The following is a 20,094-nucleotide window of genomic DNA, read 5'->3' on the forward strand; positions in this document are numbered from 1 at the left end:
GGCTCTCCAGTAAAAGTCTTATTCTGCATGGCAGGTATAAATGAATAAACAACTCTGATACGTTTATGGTCCTTTATACAGAAATATCTATGATAAAAGCTACTGATATGTTTTATATTTTGATGATGTTACGCTCAAAATATTCAAAAAGAAAAAGCTCAGCAACATTTGAAAAGCCAAAAAAACCTATCAAATAGAGAAGTTATTGGTGACTAGGCTGGGCAGGGTGGCTCATGCCTGTAATCCCAGCACTTTGGGAGGTCAGGAGTTCAAGACCAGTCTGGCCAACATGGTGAAACCCCGTCTCTACTAAACATACAAAAAGTAACCGGGTGTGGTGGTAGGCGCCTGTAACCCCAGACACTTGGGAGGCTGAGGCAGGAGAATCACTTGAACCTGGGAGGCGGAGCTTGCAGTGAGCCAAGATCGTGCCACTGCACTCCAGCCTGGGCAACAGAGCGAGGCTCCATCTCAAAAAAAAAAAAAAAAAGAAAGAAAGAAAGAAAGAAAAAGAAAAAAACGAAAACAAGAAGCAGAAAAGTTATTGTAGACTAAAATTATACATTCAAAAGAAGGCAGAAGAATTCTCTTTTGATTAAGAAAAAATAAGACTATCTAATGTTAAAGACTTGGCTGTCCTGAGAATTACATCCTTATTATAAGTTGAGTTATAGAAGTGATCAGCTAACAGAGCCTTTTCCTTGGCATTATGAACACAAACAGATGCACTTAGTGAGAGAAGCATAACTTGCTTCTCCTTAAAATCATCATCAGAAAATTGAAGGCTATTGACAGTTAGCTTTAATAGGGGGAAATGGACAGGAAAAAGGTTCTTTTAGAGAAATGGAAAAGGCAAAGTGGCTTTTTTTTTTTTTTTTTTTTTTTAGACAGAGTCTCACTCCATCACCCAGGCTGGAGTGCAGGGGCACCATCTCAGCTCACTGCAACCTCCACCTCCTTGGGTTCAACTGATTCTCATGCTTAAGTCCCCCAAGTAGCTGGAATTACAGGCGTGCACCACCAAGTCCAGCTAATTTTTGTATTTTTAGTCGAGATGGGGTTTCACCATGTTGGCTAGGCTGGTCTTGAACTCCTGTCTTCAAGTGATCCACCTGCCTCGGCCTCCCAAAGTGCTGGGATTACAAGTGTGAACCACTGTGCTGAGATGGCAAACAGCTTTTTAAAGTCTGGGAGCTTCTACATGATTTCTGGGAGGTCAGGATAATCCCATTAACAGAATGAACTAAACTGTGTTAAATCAGTTTTAATTAGTTATCAGGTTACCTACATGGAACAGAGAGTTCTTTTTTTTTAATTTATAAGAAGTATTTACATAATATTTATAAACTTATGGCAAAAGAAATTCTTTTTCTTACAGAGAACACATAATCTACAGGAACAAATGTGTTCTGAATCTCAGCTGGTCCATTCTTACTAAAGGTAATAACTTCCACCTAGTGGTCAGTTCTAGAACTGTGGGCATGAAATTCCAGAAGGAAACTTTAAATGAACATGCCCTTAAAAAAGGTATTGCAGTGCTTCCAGGAACAGTGCACCCTTGGCTGGGTGCAGTATCTCACGCCTGTAATCCCAGCACTTTGGGAGGCCAAGGTGGGTGGATCACGAGGTCAGGAGATGGAGACCATCCTGGGTAATATAGTGAAACCCCGTCTCTAGTTAAAAAAAAAAAAAAAAATATACACACACACACACACACACACACACACACACACACACACACAAATTAGCTGGGTGTGGTGGTGTGTGCCTGTAATCCCAGCTACTCGGGAGGCTGAGGCAGAAGAATCGCTTGAACCTGGGAGGTGGAGGTTGCAGTGAGCTGAGATCGTGTCACTGCACTCCAGCCCAGCGACAAAGCCAGACTCCACCTTAAAAAAAAACAAAAATCCATTTTCAGTGACATCATTTTATACACAAAAAACGACGCACACACTTACCTCCATTTTCTGATTTTTCTGAAATACTGGACAATTTCCAAAAGGCTTTCATTTGTTCTGCATTCCTGCAATAAGAACAGATATCTTCAGGTTTTGTATCTAGTATAGTACCTGATACATGGATGGGACCTCAATAAATAAGTGTATTTTAAATATTTTCACTACAACAAATATAGTGCTAAGTTTAAGTAGTATTAACTGGTGAAAATGTGTTTATGATATAGTATAAATAAATATAATGCTGTATCTTTTTCAATTAATGGAAGTTTACCAAATTATGTAATTCTTCTCATTCCTATTGGTCAGAGAAAGTAAAATGGAATGTGTATAGGGATCAGTACCTTCATCAGTCGAGGAAGACACATGTTATTAAATGATGAAGCAACTATATAAAGAGTGGTTAGTCTATACTAATACTAACAAAGAGGACACGAGAAGCTGCTAAAAGATAGGAGTAACTAATACTATTAAACACTAATTAGATAGCTGTTCCTGTTCCTACAGATATGCCAGATGCTATATTTAATCCATAAAATAATTATTTGTATTTTTTTTTTTTTTTTTTTTGAGACGGAGTCTTGCTGTGTCGCCCAGGCTGGAGTGCAGTGGCCGGATCTCAGCTCACTGCAAGCTCCGCCTCCTGGGTTCACTCCATTCTCCTGTCTCAGCCTCCCGAGTAGCTGGGACTACAGACGCCCGCACCTCGCCCGGCTAGTTTTTTGTATTTTTAGTAGAGACGGGGTTTCACCGTGTTAGCCAGGATGGTCTCGATCTCCTGACCTCGTGATCCGCTCGTCTCGGCCTCCCAAAGTGCTGGGATTACAGGCTTGAGCCACCGCGCCCAGCCTATTTGTATTTTTTAAATGAAAAAAAAAAAGAAGTTTAGAGAGGCCAAGCACTTTGCCTAATAGTAAAGTTAGTATGGAATCATTCAAGTCTGGGTGGTACTTAGAGAAAACTAGTTTTGTTTATTTTTTATTAACGTTACTATGGTTTGACTAGTAAACTGAACCGCATCTTTTACAGCATGGTTTCTATGGAAAAAGGTACTAAAACTGTTCAAATGTCTAAGAAAACTTATAGAACTTGGGTTCTAGAAGTTGGGGATTCCAACAAAAATTTAGTGGGAATTCAGAAACATATGTTTAATTTACCATATTGCAGGGGGAAGGGACTGCATGTTCGTTACTCCTCCATCCACTGGTACCACCACCTGTATGTTGGAAAGCACACTAGGTGCCACCATAGCTTCTGGATTGTATTTATAATCCACTCTAAGATCTGTGGTGCTAGCACTACATTTCCAGTATGTTGCAAGATTCAGAGGAGTGGACTGAATACCATTTGATGATACCTTTAAAGAGAAAAAAACAATTGTTTTTGGCCTGAAAAGTTAACAAGTCATATTAATGACAGACACTTGAACACGTAAGTGTACAGAATCAAAAATATCTAATGAAGGGACTATCTGTTGGCAGAGCGAAACAGACCCTTCTCAAAGGAGTAAGGGTCATTCTCATTGTCTGAATCTACTACTACCTACATCAAAATTGCTGTGGTGCTTGTTTATAATGCACATTCCCTTAGCTTCAACTGCAGAAAATCTGATTCAACAGCTTAGGGACAGGGTAGAGAAATCAGCATTTTATCAAGGAATTCTTATTTATGTATGTAAAGTTTGAGAATCTTCCAACATTCAACACAGAATTCAAAGATTCTTCATAAAGTATAAGAATTCAGATTTAGAACACTGAGGAAAAACGCCACTACATAGTACCACAAGCCTGGAATTAGAATACTTCCAACTTCAAAGGTTTAATCACATGACTCATAGTAAATAGTATAATTCCTTCAAACTCTTAAGCTCCTTGTCCAAATGCTCCTTTCTAAGGAGACCTACTCTGACTGCTCTGTTTTAATTTACACTGAAAACTGTATTCTCACAATCTTCCTTACCTTAGTTCATACTTTTTCTTTTTTTCATACCACTCATTTTCTAACATAGAATATTATGATTATTATTTTGAGGCAGGGTGTCACTCTGTTGCCCAGGCTGGAGTGCAGCAGCATGCTCAAGGCTTACTGCAGCCTCTCCTGGGCTCAAGCAATCCTTCCGCCTCAGCCTTCGTTCTAGCTAGGACTACAGGCTTGTACCACCACACCCGGTAATTTTACATTTTTTGTAGAGATGGGGTTTCTTTATATTGCCCAGACTGGTCTTGAACTCCTGGACTCAAGCACTCTTCTCGCCTCGGCCTCTCAAAGTACTGGTATTATAGGTGAGAGCAACAAAGTCCAGCCCATAGAATATTACTGATCTTTACTGTCTCCCTGTCCTACTCCCAGCAATTACATGCACTGAATAACACACATCAGTTGAATACATCAACACCTGTAAGAAACTTTAAGTCAATTTAAGTGGCAGCACTTTTTTATTCTTTAAGTATTTATTTTCTAGAAACATAAGCCACTTCAATAAAATTACCCTATTAAAAACTCAAATGATAGAGAAATATAAAGTAGGAAATTTATCCCTTGGAATTCTGGCATATATCCTTCCAGATTCTTCAGGCATATGCAAACATAGATCCCTGTCATTCTTTTTAATGGCTATAGTAATTAATTTCTTCCTCTGCTGATGTGTATACTTAGGTGGTTTCTAAACAATGCTACAGCGAATATCCTTTGTGCCTTATCTTCATCCAATTGTGTATTTCTGAAGATTTCTGGAAGTGGAATTGTTGAATTAAAGGTTACATCTTTCAACAATCTAACAGAATTGCCTTCTAAGAGGTTTTACTTGCATCCTATTAACAAGTGATCACACCCTAAAATACTGGATAAAGCGATCTTTCATTTTTGTAAATCTGATGGGCTAAAACTGATACCTCATTATCATCTTAGTATTTACTGCTCTCATTACTACTAACATGGAGCATCTTTCCACAGGTTATTTGTCTATTGAGTTATTAACATGTTGCTTACAAATTTACAAGGGCTCTTTGGGGTAAGCCCTTTGGTCCATCTTATGTGTCATAAATACTTTTCTCACAGATTAAATACTTACTGTGTTTAAAGGTTTAACAAAATACTTTATACACACACACATTTATTTATCAAAGATCTCATTCTCTTCTTACATGGCTTCTGGGTTTCATATCTTACTTAGGTCTTCTGCACTTCAAGATTAAAATATGTAATAAATATGTATTACATATATACACACACAGAGAGATACATATACAGTATCTCAGCATACTTGGGAGGGTTGGTTCCAGGAACCCTGTGTATATACTAACCTGTGCATACTCAAGTCCCATAGTTGGCCCTGTGGAACCCACATATAGAAAAAGTTGGCCCTCTGTTTACACATGAGTTTTGCATCCCACAATCATCGTATTTTCAACTGATGTTTGGTTAAAAAGAATCCTCGTATAAGTGGACCTGCATAGTTTAGATCCTTGTTGTTTAAGGGTCAACTGTATCTTCACCCATGACTTTATTTTAGTACCTTTGTGGTTTCTTTTATTATTATTATTATTAAACCTTTGATACACATGGATTTTATTTTGGCTAAAAGTGTAAGAGGGATTCAGCTTAATTTTTTTCTCAAGTGTCTAGCTTGCTATCCTCAACATCATTTATTGAAAAATTCATCATGTTCACATTGCCTTGAAATGCTATGTTGTATAAACAATTTTCCATCTATCCTTAGGTCTATTTCTGGATACTCTAATCTATTCCTTCATCTGGCCATCTACTGCTGCCATCTACTGCTGCGTTAGTTCCAAACTATTTTAAATACTGTTGCCTTATACTAAGCTTTCCCATTAAAGCTAAAACATTACTCCATTTTACTGTTTAAAACATTTCTTGCCAAGAGCGGTGGCTTGTACCTTTAGTCCCAGTTACTCGGGAGGCTAAGCCTGGAAGACTGCTTGAGCCCAGGAGTTTTGAGGCTGCAGTGAGATATGATCACGCTACTCTACTCCATCCTGAGCAAGAGAATGAGACTCCATCGCTTTAAAATAAAAAATTCTTGACTTATTCTCATAAGCTTTATTCTTCCAGAGAAACTTGAAAATGACTGTCAAGCCTCCAAACACAAAGACATAACTACTGGGTTTCTGATCAGGATTATATTAAATGTGTAAGTTAATTGAGAAAGAGCTAAACTTTTACAGCATGAATCTTCCCATATTCAAGTCACTAGGGATTGTGTTGTGTTTCTTCCTAATTGTTTTATTGTGAATATTTTTCTCCACTAGTTTTTCTAATTGGCTTTGAAAGTTATTAATTTTGGTATTAATTTCTAAACTGACCACCGTATTAAATTTCCCTTATGTCAAACAGTTTTTCAGTTGGTTCTCTTGAGAGGAATATATTACCTGGAAGCAATAATAATTTTGGTTCCTCTTTCCCAGTATTTATTAATGCTTATTTTGTTCTCTTACCCATCCAGAAAACTCTTATATACTAACGGGATCTAATAACGGGCATTAGGATACGCTAATGGGCATCTCTGCCATTCCTAACTTTAACTGATTACTTTGGGAGTTTCACTGTTAAGACTGACACTGTTAGTCTTTTCAGGTTAAGGATGAATTCATGCATTTATATTTACTCAGTATTTTAATCATGAATACATGGTGAATTTTACTAAACTGGTCAAAATCTCCACTGGCTTATTCTAATTTCAAAACATCCTTGAATTTCTGGGGAAAAAACTCACTTGGCTACAACATACTTATTCATTTAATTATATGCTAGACTCCATTTGTTCTTTAATTTAGAATTTTTGCAATGACATGACACTCACCTGATACTTTAATACATCTATATTATAATAAGAAGCAGCTGGATTTTGCTCTGACAGCTTCTTGAGGTAGACAGTAACAGCTTGCATGTTCATCCAAAAATCTTTTGTGTTGGAATCACATTGTGATGGATCACTACATGTATAAAAAATATATTTGTTATTTTATTGATTTATCTTTATTTTTTGCCTCTGTGTAGTAATTTGGTGACCCGGGAAAAACTAGTAGGAATAAACCAAGAGGTGGGATGAAGGAAAATGACATCAGGGGATGAAAAATGGAACACAGGAGAAGCTTGCTTGAAAGATGAGAAGATGGAGAGATAGAAAAGAATCTTAAAATAACTATTAGCACCGCTGAAAACAAAATAAAAAGATAGCAAAAGGGTGTTTAGTAAGAATAATTTTGGCATGATTTTCAAATTGAATATTATTATTTCAACGAAGAAGGGGAAAAAAACATTTTTTTTTGAGATAGGGTCTAGCTCGGTCACCGAGGCTGGAGTGCAGTGACATGATCTTGGCTCACTGCAACCTCTGCCTCCCAGGCTCAAGCGATTCTCCCACCTCAGCCTCCTGAGTAGCTGGGACTACAGGCATGCATCATCATGCCCAGCTAATTTTTGTTCTTGTGGTTTTTTTTTGTAGAGATGGGGTTTTGCCACATTGCCCAGGCTGGTTTTGAACTCCTGGGCTCAAGCAATCCACGTGCCTCAGCCTCCCAAACTGCTGGGATTACAGGTGTGAGCCACTGTGCACGGCAGGAAAAAAATCTTAAAAAGAAATTTCAGCCTTCAAAACAAAAAGTACACAAACCTGAACACAAGCTGTGCGTTTGGAAGAATCTGCTCTAGTCTGCTGATATTTTTCACCCTGAAGCACAACACAGCTGGAGTTGGATTGCTGGTGAAGACTTTAATAATTCCACTTGGAAATGACATTGTCATATCACCAGTGATCTTCACAATACACCTAAAACATGGATTTTGAAAAGTGTTTAAATAAAATGCTCTAATCTCCATTTAAAGAGTATTTGGTTTAAAAAGGCACACGCATGCACACGTGCACGTGCACACACACATAGGTATGTATGTATATCTATATTCTTTATCACAATTATAAATTTTTTTCAATTTAATTATTAAAAATTATGTACATGAAATGGTATACTCATCTAGCATCATCTTTTCCTGGAATTAAACTCTAAACACAAATGCAAGCACACTGATATTGTTCCTTCACTTTTTTGTGATAACCATTCCCTGCCTGACATGTAAGGATATTGCTCCCTCATAATGCTATATCTAGTTGTAGCTATTTTTCCCTCCCAAACCCCAAAAAGCACTGGGCCTGGTGATGGTGATGGTAGATGTCCCCCTCGTTCCTTATTGCTTCTTCCAACCCTCTATTCTTTCTTCCTTTGAAACATATAACTACATAGCCAAAACTCTCAACTGGACCCCTTTGGTAATCCTATCACATTCCCAAGTCTATCTATTCTTCTTTTGGTCTTTTCCTAGCTCCCCCTTTTATCTCTAACCTGCAATAGTCCTTCCCCCAACTCTTAGCTAATGACTGTGCTCTTAATTTTACTGATGAAATAAAAAAATAACTTCCTCATACTCCCACTAGTAAATCTAACTTTTTATCCGTATCTTATGCAGTCCATACTGTTTCAACAGATAATCAATTTCTGCACCTCAGGCCAATCTCAGCAATTCTGCACTGGAACTCATCTCCTCTTATATACTGAAGGACTTCATTCATGTGATTGTTCCCTCTTTTTTCTGCAGGTCCAATTTTTTCCATAAATACTGGATCTTTCCCATCAGCATGCAGACATGCTGAAATATGTATCTTTTAAAAAACACAAAAATGAAAATAAACAAAACCCTCCTTCGATTCCACCACCTCAATCCTGCTACCATTCCATTTCTCTGCTCCCACTTAGAGCTAAACATCCTGAAATAATTGCATTTGTTCTTTCCAAATATAGTTGTCTAGACTGCATCACCTTCGGCTCCTGAACACCCTCAAAGCATACTTTCACCTCCACTATGCCACTAAAATCTCTCTTGTGAATGTCACTAATAACTTTCCATATAGTCAATGGTCAATTTTTCTTGACCTGTCAAGCAGCATCAGATATAGGTTCACACCTGCCTTCAAGAAATTATTTATTCACTGATTTATTCACTTAGTTTCTAGACACGGGTCTATTGGTTCTCTCCTTACCTCTCTTACTGCTTGCTCTCTCAAATTCCTTTGTTAGAGCATTCTCATTTTCTTGTTTTCTAAACACTGGAGAGAATCAAGACTTAGTTTTCAGATCTCTTTTCTATTCCTTAAGGCCACTAACTTTGAGTATTATCTACAAATTAATTACACTACCAAGTATTTTATCTCTAGCCTAGACTTACTCCTTGAACTCCAAAATCATGTATCCAAGTATCAACTCAACATTTCCACTAAGATGTCTTAAACTTCAAACTTAGCATTTTACCTCAACAAATCTTGACAATTCTGTTTTCAGAATATATTCAGAATCTCATTACTACTCATCACCTGCTCTGCTAATACCCTTATACAAGCCACCATTATTTCTCACCTGGACTTCTATAATTAATCTTCTAACTTTCTCTCTACATCTATTCTGACTGCCCACTGTACCCTCTGCCCCCAGTTTATTCTCCATACAGCAAACAGAGTGCTCCTTTGAAAACAAATGTAATTTCATCGTTCCTCTGCTGAAAGCCTCCATTGGCTTTCCATGTTACTCAAAATAAATTCCAAATTCCTTATCATGGCCTACAATGCCTAACCTAGTCTCATACCTCTCCGGATTCATCTTCAAGTACTCTCCCTCCTGTTTACTCCTACTCAGTGACATGGTTTTCCTTGCTGTTTCTTGAATATACCAATTATGCTTTTACCTTGGTATCTTACTCACTGGTTCCCTCTTCCTGGAATACTCTTTCCTCAGATACCTGCATGGCTTGCTCCTCCATGTCTTTCAACTATCTGCTTAAATTAACTTCAAAAAAGTTTTCCCTGATCATTCTATCTAAAACAATAGCCCTCTATCTAATGTTATTCTCTAGCCTCTAACCCTGGTTTATTTTTCTTCAATAGCATGTATCAATACCCAATAAATACAGCTGTTTCTTTGATATTTAGTTTTCCCTCATTATAATGCAAGCTCAGGAGAGAACTCATTTGTTTACTAAAGTATCCTTAGTGCACATGTAACAGAGTCTTAGAAATAACAGGTGCTCAAGTATTTGATGAATGAATGTACACTGAACGCAATCATTAAATGACTATATTAGATAGCAAAAAAGCAGGTAAATAAATAACAGAAAACTGTAATCTACACAGAATCAAAATGTAATCCTTAAAATATACCACCAAGCCCCACCGCCTCCTCCACCCAACACACATACATACACATACATGTATATATTTTAAAAACTAACTTGGTGGGATCTGCTCCTTTAAAGTAGGCATTAACAGATTCTGTAAGGGCGACTGCCACAGGTAAGGTATCCTGATTTCCAAGGCTGACAGGGCTGGGACCCCGTGACACACCTAGAATATATACAATTAACTTGTTAAATCCTTCAGAAAGACATAAACTAAATATAAAGATAGTTAGGTTCACATTGTTAGGTTGTCACAAATGACCCAACTACTGGTTTCAGTGATGTCCCATGATAAATCTGGAGACTAAGAAATATAGTATAAAACAAATTGGAGCATAATACAAAGGACAAAAAAAACCCAGGAAGACATGTCACACAGACATTTCTTTTAAATGGAAAGACAGAATGGTTAAGGAATGTCAGAATAAAAAAGCCCTTGACTAAAGAGCTAAAATTACAAAAATATGGCTTCAAAAACATTCAAATATCAAATTCTTTCAGGTTCTATCAATCATATACTTCAGGGAATAATTTAAGGCCAATTTAGGATTTTTGTATTTAAGTTTTTTCTATCCAAGTAGTAATGTTTCATACACTACTCATTATTATTATAATTCTCTTTAATCTCCTGTTTGTCTGGTGCTTGTATTGTATTCCCACATTACTTTGCCTCAATAAATATTTGACTAATAACATTACTCAAAAAAAAAAAAACCCTGCCATAAAGTTCACTCAGATAAGATGCTTTTTAGAGTCAAATCAGAGAAAGATCAGTGTTTATAGAGCAAAATTAAAATGTAAACAAATTTATGCAAGTGTTCAGGTTTCTGTTTATTGTTTTAAATTTAACCTAAATGAAGTATCCCCTCAAAATAGTGCATTGCCTTTTTCTTCACAAACGCACTCTTCTTACCACTGTGTGCCTTACTGCTACTGCTACTGATTTTCCAAAGTGGGGGCATTTCATTTAATATATAAAATGCAATTTTATAAAAACATATGAGAGTTTAATTATTCATCTTTAGTGAAAGAAAAAAATAAATAACCCAGGTCAACACTTATCTCTGAAATTTGAATATATTCTTTTCTTATATAAACGTTACACAATGTTAACAGCCATCAGACATTTTTATTTTAGATGCGACTCCTACAGTGAAACACTGAGTTACTTCTGAGATACCTTAAATATTATTCTGATAAAAATCAGTACTGGCTTTTTCTGCCTCACAACTAAATCTGAGATGCTACAAATAGTAAAAAAAGATACTCTCTTAGCTTGGTATTCTAGATTTTGAAGGAATTTTTATTTAGAAGGTTCTTCATACTTAAAAAGTTATTCATGAAATCACAACAATTACTATTTATTAACCACTTATATGTGCCAGGCACTTTGCTAGGGGGACATTAAAAAACAAAACAAAACAGTGCCTTTTTGAAGCACAAGTACTAGTTTTGCAAAGCAGAAGCAAAACAAAAAATGTGAGGGATGGGCTGGAGTGACGAAAAGACAAAGATGAGGCTGGAAAAGTGCTCATGATCCAGATTAGGGTGTGAAAGACCTTTAATTTTATACTTCTATCACTAGAAACCACTGATAATGTTTGAGAGAAACATTATTAGGTTTTTATGTAGTAAGATCTCTCTGAACACGTAGTAAATCCTAGACTGAAGGGGAAAATGACTGTTGGCAGGGAAACAAGTTTGGATCAGGTGAGAACAGTTAGGTGACAGCCAGTGACCTGATCAAGAGTCATTAGTTTTGAGAACTGAGAAAATATCAAGTGAAAAAAAAAGCTGATTAAGTATAAATTTACTGATTATAAATATAAAAATATATGTTTGTACACTGGAAAACTTCACTGTAAATCTTAGTTCAATCCACTTTTATCCCTAATATATTGTTCTAAACAAGACGGTCATCAGAAATTCAGGAAAACATATTTTCTGAAAAAGACAAAGGCTGTAATAATCTTTTCTCCCCAATTTTGTAACTGTGGTAAAATAAACATAACATAAAATTTACCATCTTAACCATTTTTAAGCATACAGTTCACCGGTACGAAATATATTCATAATGCTGTGCAACAATTACTATCATCCATCTCCATAATTCTCTTCATCTTATAAAATGGAAACCCTATACCCATGAAACAACAACTCCCACCAGTTTCCCCAACCCCCGGCAACCACCCTCCTACTTGCTGTGTCTATGAGTTTGACTACTCTTTTAAGTACCTCATATAAGTGGAAGCATATAGTATGTAGCACAATGTCGTCAAGGTTCATCCATGTTATCACAGCATGTTAGAATTTCCTTCCCTTTTAAGGTTGAATAATATTCTACTGTATGCATATACCACATTTTGCTCATCCAGTCATCCAACAATGGACACGGGTTGCTTCTACCTTTTGGCTGCTGTGAATAGTGCTGCTATGAACATGAGTATATACCTATCTCTTTAAGGTCCTGCTTTCAATTCTTTTGGGGATATACCCAGAAGTAGAATTGCTGGATCGTATGTAAATTCCATTTTTCATTTTCCGAGGAACAGCCATACTGTTTTCCACAGCAGCTATACCATTTTACATTCTCACCAACAGTGTACAAGCATTCCAGTTTCTCCACATCCTCACCAACATTTGTTATTGTAATACTCTTTTATTAAAATTATACTCTCTTAAATATGAAATTAATATATTTCCTGACCAGGTGCACTGGCTCACGCCTGTAATTCCAATACTTTGGGAGGCTGAGGTGGGAGGACTGCTTGAACCCAGGAGTTTGAGCTTATAGTCAGCTATGATCACATCCCTGAATTCCAGTCTGGACAACAGTGTGAGACCCTGTCTCATTAAAAAAAAAAAAGTCTCTTAAGTAACTCACACAAATGAATATTTATAGAAAGTCAAAGGTAACATTAATGTCTACTACTGCTTTTACACTAAAAATTAAAAGAAACCTGCAGCATAAATATTCTTTTCAACAATCTAATCTGGGCATATAACATGAGAATTCTTGAAATAGCTTCCCTGTAAATTATTATGCCTAGCTTCCCCGTAAATTATTATGTCATTACTGAAACAATGGCAAGCATAGAAAAGTATTGGAAAGTTGAAGAAAAACTCAAAACCCACTTAACATTTGGCATATTCCCTTTCGTATTTTCTATTTTTGTTTTTCTTTCAAGATCATATTGCACATGGATAATTCGAAAAATGATTAGGAAATATGTACTTAAATAGTCTTTTTAAAATTCTAAAAGTATACTGTAGTATTCCAAATAAGTAATTTCTTAGAAATAAAAAATTTCTTTATTCTCTTAATAAGGGTAGAGTGTGGTTTCTAATTTTGGTTTAATTGTTAAGATATGTAGGTAATTTTATGTTTTGAAAATGTAGACAGCTTATAAACTTGAGGTACATAACAGGTACAGGGTACCTTCTTAAAACAATCAATGGATATTTATGTAGATTTCCTTTCTGCTCAAAAATAAAACACAGAGACCCACTCCCTACTCTCTCCTATCTTCTCCATGCTTCTAACTTCATCTGTATGGTTTTTGTATAAGACAGCCTTTGCTCTACTAATTTAGGTATTAGAGGTTTTTTTTTAACTGACATATTCTTTTTACTTCTTTTTGGATCACTTATCTGATTTTGATAGCTTAAAATTAAGATTTATTGATACTTCTTAAAGCTGAGTTGAGGAAAGCAGAGAAGAAAATGCAAAAATATTGTGTTTTTATAGTTTGGAATTTGATATAATGGATCTTGTACCGCAATTTGATGGAATTAGCACAAAACTGAAATAGTTAATCTTAGCAGAATTCTTGATTTCTGAGACATCACACAATTCTGGAAAAGGAAAAGTTAGATAACAAAATATTTTAGATACACTTAAGGACCATTAGTCAACACATACATCTGCTTCTGATACAATACCTGGTGACGTCTCACAGTGCTTTTCAATTTCAGAGTGTGTCCCAATCAAATTATCATCTTCTATTGTATTTAAATAAAACAAAATAATGCAGAAAAAGAAAACATTTTCAAGAAACAACGAGAATCAGAAACTTAAATCTTAACAGCGTTGAAAACTCATGGCAAAGAAAGAGAACTTTTTAGGTAGATTTTAAAAATCTTTGTTGCATAAAATTCACATAAAACCTGCCTTGCCTGTATTCTCACTGTCACCTGCTTTTGGTTGTCCTATTGCCAGCACTGGCTCAAACCATAAACAAATATGTACCAATTCAATAGAAATTAGTTTCTATCACAAACAAAAAACCTCCTGAATAATCTAAAGATAATGGGGGAAAAAAAAAAAAAAAAAAAACTAAAGCAAAAAGAAGGTTACCCAGACCACCTGCCTGATTTCTAGTAGGTCCCAATTAGGATTTTTAGGACTAAAATACAGATTCTGTGGGAAAAAATTAAAACCAAACAAAAAATAAAAATGAAGTATTCATTAAACCAAGTAAAAGAACAAACTTGCTAGACATATTCAGTTTATATAAAATTAAAAGATGGGGAAAATGCTGTGTTCACAAAGGTAACAAGATGGTGACATCATGTTTAGACATTTAGAAACCAAACCATTCTATATTTCATTCTAACTTATATTACTTATCCTCTTTTTACAATGGCCACACACAAGTTGCTTTTCTCCTATGTGAGCCTTGACAAATTAACTGGAATTAAATCAGCTTAATTAGGGCTGTGGTTATCAAACTTAGCATGCATCAGAATCACCTGGAATGCCTATTAAACTATTGCTAGTTCCACTTCCAGGGTTTTTGATTTTAAAAGTCTACATTTCTAAGAAGTACCCAGGTGATGCAGATGCTGCAGGTCCAAGGACCACACTTTGACCATTACTGAATTAGTGCTCAGTTAGTGCAAATCAGTGATTTGCATTATCGAGAATAAACCCATCACTACCTAAACCAGCAGCAATAAATACAATTATAATTTTTATGAGAAGCTGTTGCTCCTGCAACACAGCTGCTTTGTCTAACTGGCTTTGTGCTTTATTATCCTAACAATGGGTGGAAAAGGTAGTAAGAATTTGTAGGAAAAAACTGAGAAGTGATGACAAAAAAAACTCTTGAGCAAAGTCTAGATGTGGTAAAATACTGAATTTGTTTGGTGAGGTTTAGGTTCATATAACTATGCCTGAGACAGGGATGCTCAACCCCCAGGCCACAGTCTAGTACCCAGCCACACAGAAGGAGGTGAATGTGAATGTCATCTGTATTTACAGTAACCGCCTTCACCCCATCACTCGAATTACAGTTTGAGCTCTGTCTCCGGTCAGATTGGCAGTGGCATTTAATTCTCATAGGAGCGAGAACCCTATTGTGAACTGCGCATGTGAGGGATCTAGGTTGCGCACTCTTAAGAGAATCTAATGCCTGATGATTTGTCATTGTCTCCCATCACCCCAGATGGAACTAACTAGTTGCAAGACAACAAGCTCAGGGGTCCCACTGATTCTACATTATGGTGAGTTATATAATTATTTCATTATATATTATAATGTAATAATAATAGAAATAAAGTGCACAATAAATGTAATGCACCTGAATCATCCTGAAACCATCCCCTTGACCCCAGTCCATGGAAGAACTGTCTTCCACAAAACCAGTCCCTGGTGCCAAAGGTTGGGGACCACTTCCCTAAGAGCTATTTTTAAGTCTTGAAATTCTTGTGGAAAAATATAATTCACTGCAAGCACAAACTGTTTTCTTTCATTCAATCATTTTCAAAACACTATTGTTTCCAAAACATAAACTTTCTTAGAAATGCAACAATCAGTTCACAGTGGGAAGAATTGCATTTTGTTTTGCCTTCAACTATTTATACTGATCAGCAATGTATAAATTTGACTCATTCTTAACGGTGCTAACCACAGTTAAAATTCTTCTATCCAGATAACATATACTGTGAAACAGAAAAGCAAAGTGTGGAAAGTTTAATAAAGTACAGGTGTGTTTCCAGAAAAACAAAATTTCTAATGTTAAATTCTTCATTAGCCCATTTAAAAATATATACATATTTAGCATACACATACTTTGTACACTACATTTCACATGTAATTGATGATAACCCACTTACCTACTGTTGGAGTATTTGCAGCACTTAATGAAGCAGATGATGAGATAGAAGAAGAACTTTCTGCCCGGGCTAATGGTGCAGCAGGAGGTGGGCTGGTGTTGGAAGTTACAGGTGGGCTGAATGGCCTGGGCTTAAAAAACGAAAAGTTATTTATCAAAATGCTACACCAATATACCTCTCTTGTTAGAGCAGATTTTTAAGTCATCAGGTAAATTTAACATACCAAACCAAATTTACTGTGTGAGTTTCTTGTAACTTAGTATCAGAGATATATATCAAATCATTTTTAAGAACATACTAAAATCTGAAAAGGTTACTTTGAAATAATGCTGTGAAAAAGGTCTTTGGGCATAAAAATTTTCCTATATTTAAAAAAGTACGTTTAAGACAGATTCTCAGAAGTTAAATTAGTTTAAACAGTATAAATGTTCTTCTTCCCAAACTACTTCCCAAAAGGGTTGTTCACTTTACCTGACTACAAATATGAGAAAATTATTTCTCTACACCCTTGCCAGAAACAAATGGATGAGTCACAGAAGAAAAAGTGATTAAAATTTTTTTTCTAGCTAACTTGGAAAATAAAAATGAAACCTTCACTTTTACTTTCATGAATGGGTTGATGTAATTTGGGGAGGTTTTAGTATTATCTGAGCTTTCACTAACCCATATTTTCCTCCTTAAATATTGCTTGTCCTTTACACTTTTGGTGTTTACAAATCGAACCACAATTTCCTCAGTAATTCTTTGTAATGCTTCCTCACTGCGAAAACTCACTCAAGTATAGGTTTGAAAGACTCAATTCTGTTGTCTTCCCAATTTTCTAATTAAACATAAAACAAATATAAAAATATAACTCCAATTCATTTATCTTTTACTTTGGTGAATGGACTTTTTTCCTTTCAAATTCCTAACTGTACCAATAATTCATCAGCAACACTTCCTGAGGTGTTCTGCTTTCTTAAAAAATAGGCATATTTGTCTTCATTTAAAAAAAAAAAAAAACCTTTTCCTGCTTACAAAAGTATTAGGCAAGTAGATATTTATTTAGTGCCTACTATGTGTCTGACCCTGGATTAGGTACTAGATACAAAGCTGTGAACAAGAAAGATAACTGTCCTCAGTTATTTGAGGAACATGGAAAAAAAAGGCAAAAACAAAACCCTGCTTGTATTCATACACTAGTCAGCTCTCCATTGCATGAATATAAACTTACAGATATTCATTTTAATAAAACTGTCATTTTATTGCAAAAAGTGTTTTATAATTTGTAACCCCCCACCCATTTAACATTTATTTTTTCCAGAGTACAGCTTTTTGATGACTGATTATGATGGACAATAGGTTGAAAAAATTCAGCAGGATGCTAAAAATGCAGCTGTGTATGTATGCAGACCAAGGTGGTACAGGACATTGGAGTGAACAGATATTGATCAACAGCTAGTCTGAAACTCACAAGCTTGGGAAAAGCCTTGAGATCAACTCCTGTGGGACATGTCTCCTATGGCAACATAACCTCAAGGCCAATATAATGTGACTGCCTTTTTAATTTTTTTTTTAGGTAAAGGCAAAAACAGCTCTTTTCTCAAGTGGTTTTCTCTAATTTTAGAATTATGCTATCTACTACAGTGGCCAATAGCACGTGAAATGTGACTAGTCCAAATTGAGATGTGCTATAAGTAGAACACACAAAGCAAATTTTGAAGACACAGCATACACACAAAAGGAATGTAAAAATCTCATTTTTATAATTGAATATGTGTTAAAATAATATTTTTATATAGCAGATAAAATATATTACAATGAATTTCACTGTTTTTCTATGTGGCTACTAGAAAATTTTAAATTATATGTTGCTTATATTATATTTCTACTGGACAGCATTGCTTTAAAACAATGTTTCTGAAACATCAGCATGCATCAGAATCGCATGGAGGGCTTGTTAATAATACACAGTTGCTGGGCCCCTCCCCTGAATTTCCGATTTGCCTGGGGTGGAGCCAGAGAAACTATTTCTACCAAATTCCCTGGTGATGCTAATGCTACTGATCTGGTACTGCACTTCGGGTGCCCCTGCTCTAGAACAACGAGTGGTTCTTTCAGTGGGTAGGCAGGATGTGGTTATAGACTCCTTTGAGCATCTGGTGAAAGCTATGAGCTCTCTCCAGAAAAATGCACATACAAGCACGCAAAGAAAACAAAAAAGGCACTCCAGTGTACAGCTGGAGAAAATTTAAATCAACATAACCTCTCCGGTGGGCAATACAGAAATAATTATCAAGAGTCTTAAAAATGTACATAGAGTTTAGTTCATAAATTACACTTCAAAATTTTTTTATTAAAAAAATGAATGCTAAGAAACCATTAAGGAGAGTCATTAAGACATCGTTTATAATAACAGAAACATGGAACTAAATGTTAAATAAATTTCTGAAAACTTTTAGAAATTTAATTCTGACAACAGGGTAGAAGACAGAGCACGCATATATTGAAATACTCTGTAGCCACTTAAAATGGTGCTCCCTGAAGCTCAGAGGGTGGTTTCTAGAAAGCTCTCAAGGATGGGGAGAGGGTGGTGCATGGTGATAGGGGGATGATGTGAAGGATTCAACTATGAGTCCCACTTTATTTTAATATATTAATACTTACAATTTAAAGTTATTTGGCAAAAGATTCTATCACTTCAAAGAAGCCTGAAGACTATGAAATAAGAATAATTCATTCAGCTACATGGATGGAACTGGAGGCCATTATCCTGAGTGAAATAACTCAGAAACAGAAAGTCAAATACCTCATGTTCTCATTTATAAGTGGGAGCTAAACAAAGGTTACACATGGACATATACAGTGGAATAACAGAGAGTGAAGACTACAAAAGGTCAGAGGATGGGAAAAGCGTAGGGATAGAAAAATTACCTGTTGGGTGCTGTTGGGTACGATATTCACTACTCAGTTAATGGGTACACCAAAAGCCCACATTCTGCCAGTATGCAATATATGCATGTAAGAAATCTGCACTTGTATCCCCTAATTCTATAAATAAAATTATAATCAAAGAATAATACATGATTATTCTTGAATTATATACTTGCAAGTGGAAAACAAATTAGAAATAAGTAAAGTATGACTTTTTATTTAAAAATATGCCTACACCATTAATAACTTTTTGAGCAACTATTTGCATTCAACAATGTTCTGTTTTACACGTATTAACTCATTTAAGTCTCACAACCTAATATCATTACACATATTTTATCCATGAGGCAACTAAACTCTGATTAAATAACTGCTTAATGTTGCTCAGCTAATACGTGGCTAATAAGCTAGTACTTTTAACTGTATTTTACTGCCTCTGGATAAACACTTATGCATTCCAAAAAATGTTAACAGTAGTTATCTTTGGGCGGTGAAATACAGAGGAAATTTATAATTTTCCTTCTTTCCTTTCTCTGTTTTCCAAATTTTACAACATGATCATTTCCTGTTTTTACAATCAGGAAAAAAATCAATTTATTAAAATGTACTTAAAGTTCTAGTCATAACTTGATTTAAAAAAGAGAATGAAGTATTTTAAAATGTAGTAATTTCTATATTACTTAAATATTACTCTTCTCCTTGGCAGCTTGCACCTAGTCTTTCATTTCACTTCCACTAAGTCTGTTCATTTGGAAAAGAAAGATAACACCATTTCAATACCTGGTGCCCAAAGCTTTTCAATATATTCACTGAACATTTCATAACTGTGTACCACCCAACAGGCATCATGCAAAGTACTGAGGATACA

The 20,094-nt window shown here is 35.6% G+C and overlaps 1 protein-coding gene across 1 annotated transcript in view; it reads right to left on the reverse strand.

The window, feature by feature from the left end:
• The window catches only part of FCHO2 (FCH and mu domain containing endocytic adaptor 2), a 136,818-nt gene that overhangs the window by 6,009 nt on the left and 110,715 nt on the right, over positions 1-20,094 (reverse strand). Inside the window, exons 19-24 of the mRNA XM_023207961.1 lie at positions 16,314-16,443; positions 10,251-10,362; positions 7,591-7,746; positions 6,778-6,910; positions 3,113-3,312; positions 1,959-2,023 (exon numbers count right to left, since the gene is read on the reverse strand). Coding sequence (XP_023063729.1) covers positions 1,959-2,023; positions 3,113-3,312; positions 6,778-6,910; positions 7,591-7,746; positions 10,251-10,362; positions 16,314-16,443 — 796 coding nt within the window. The remainder of the gene's footprint in view (positions 1-1,958; positions 2,024-3,112; positions 3,313-6,777; positions 6,911-7,590; positions 7,747-10,250; positions 10,363-16,313; positions 16,444-20,094) is intronic.

The sequence above is a fragment of the Piliocolobus tephrosceles genome, chromosome 4 (genome assembly GCF_002776525.5).
Source record: "Piliocolobus tephrosceles isolate RC106 chromosome 4, ASM277652v3, whole genome shotgun sequence".
Classification (NCBI taxonomy): Eukaryota; Metazoa; Chordata; class Mammalia; order Primates; family Cercopithecidae; genus Piliocolobus; species Piliocolobus tephrosceles.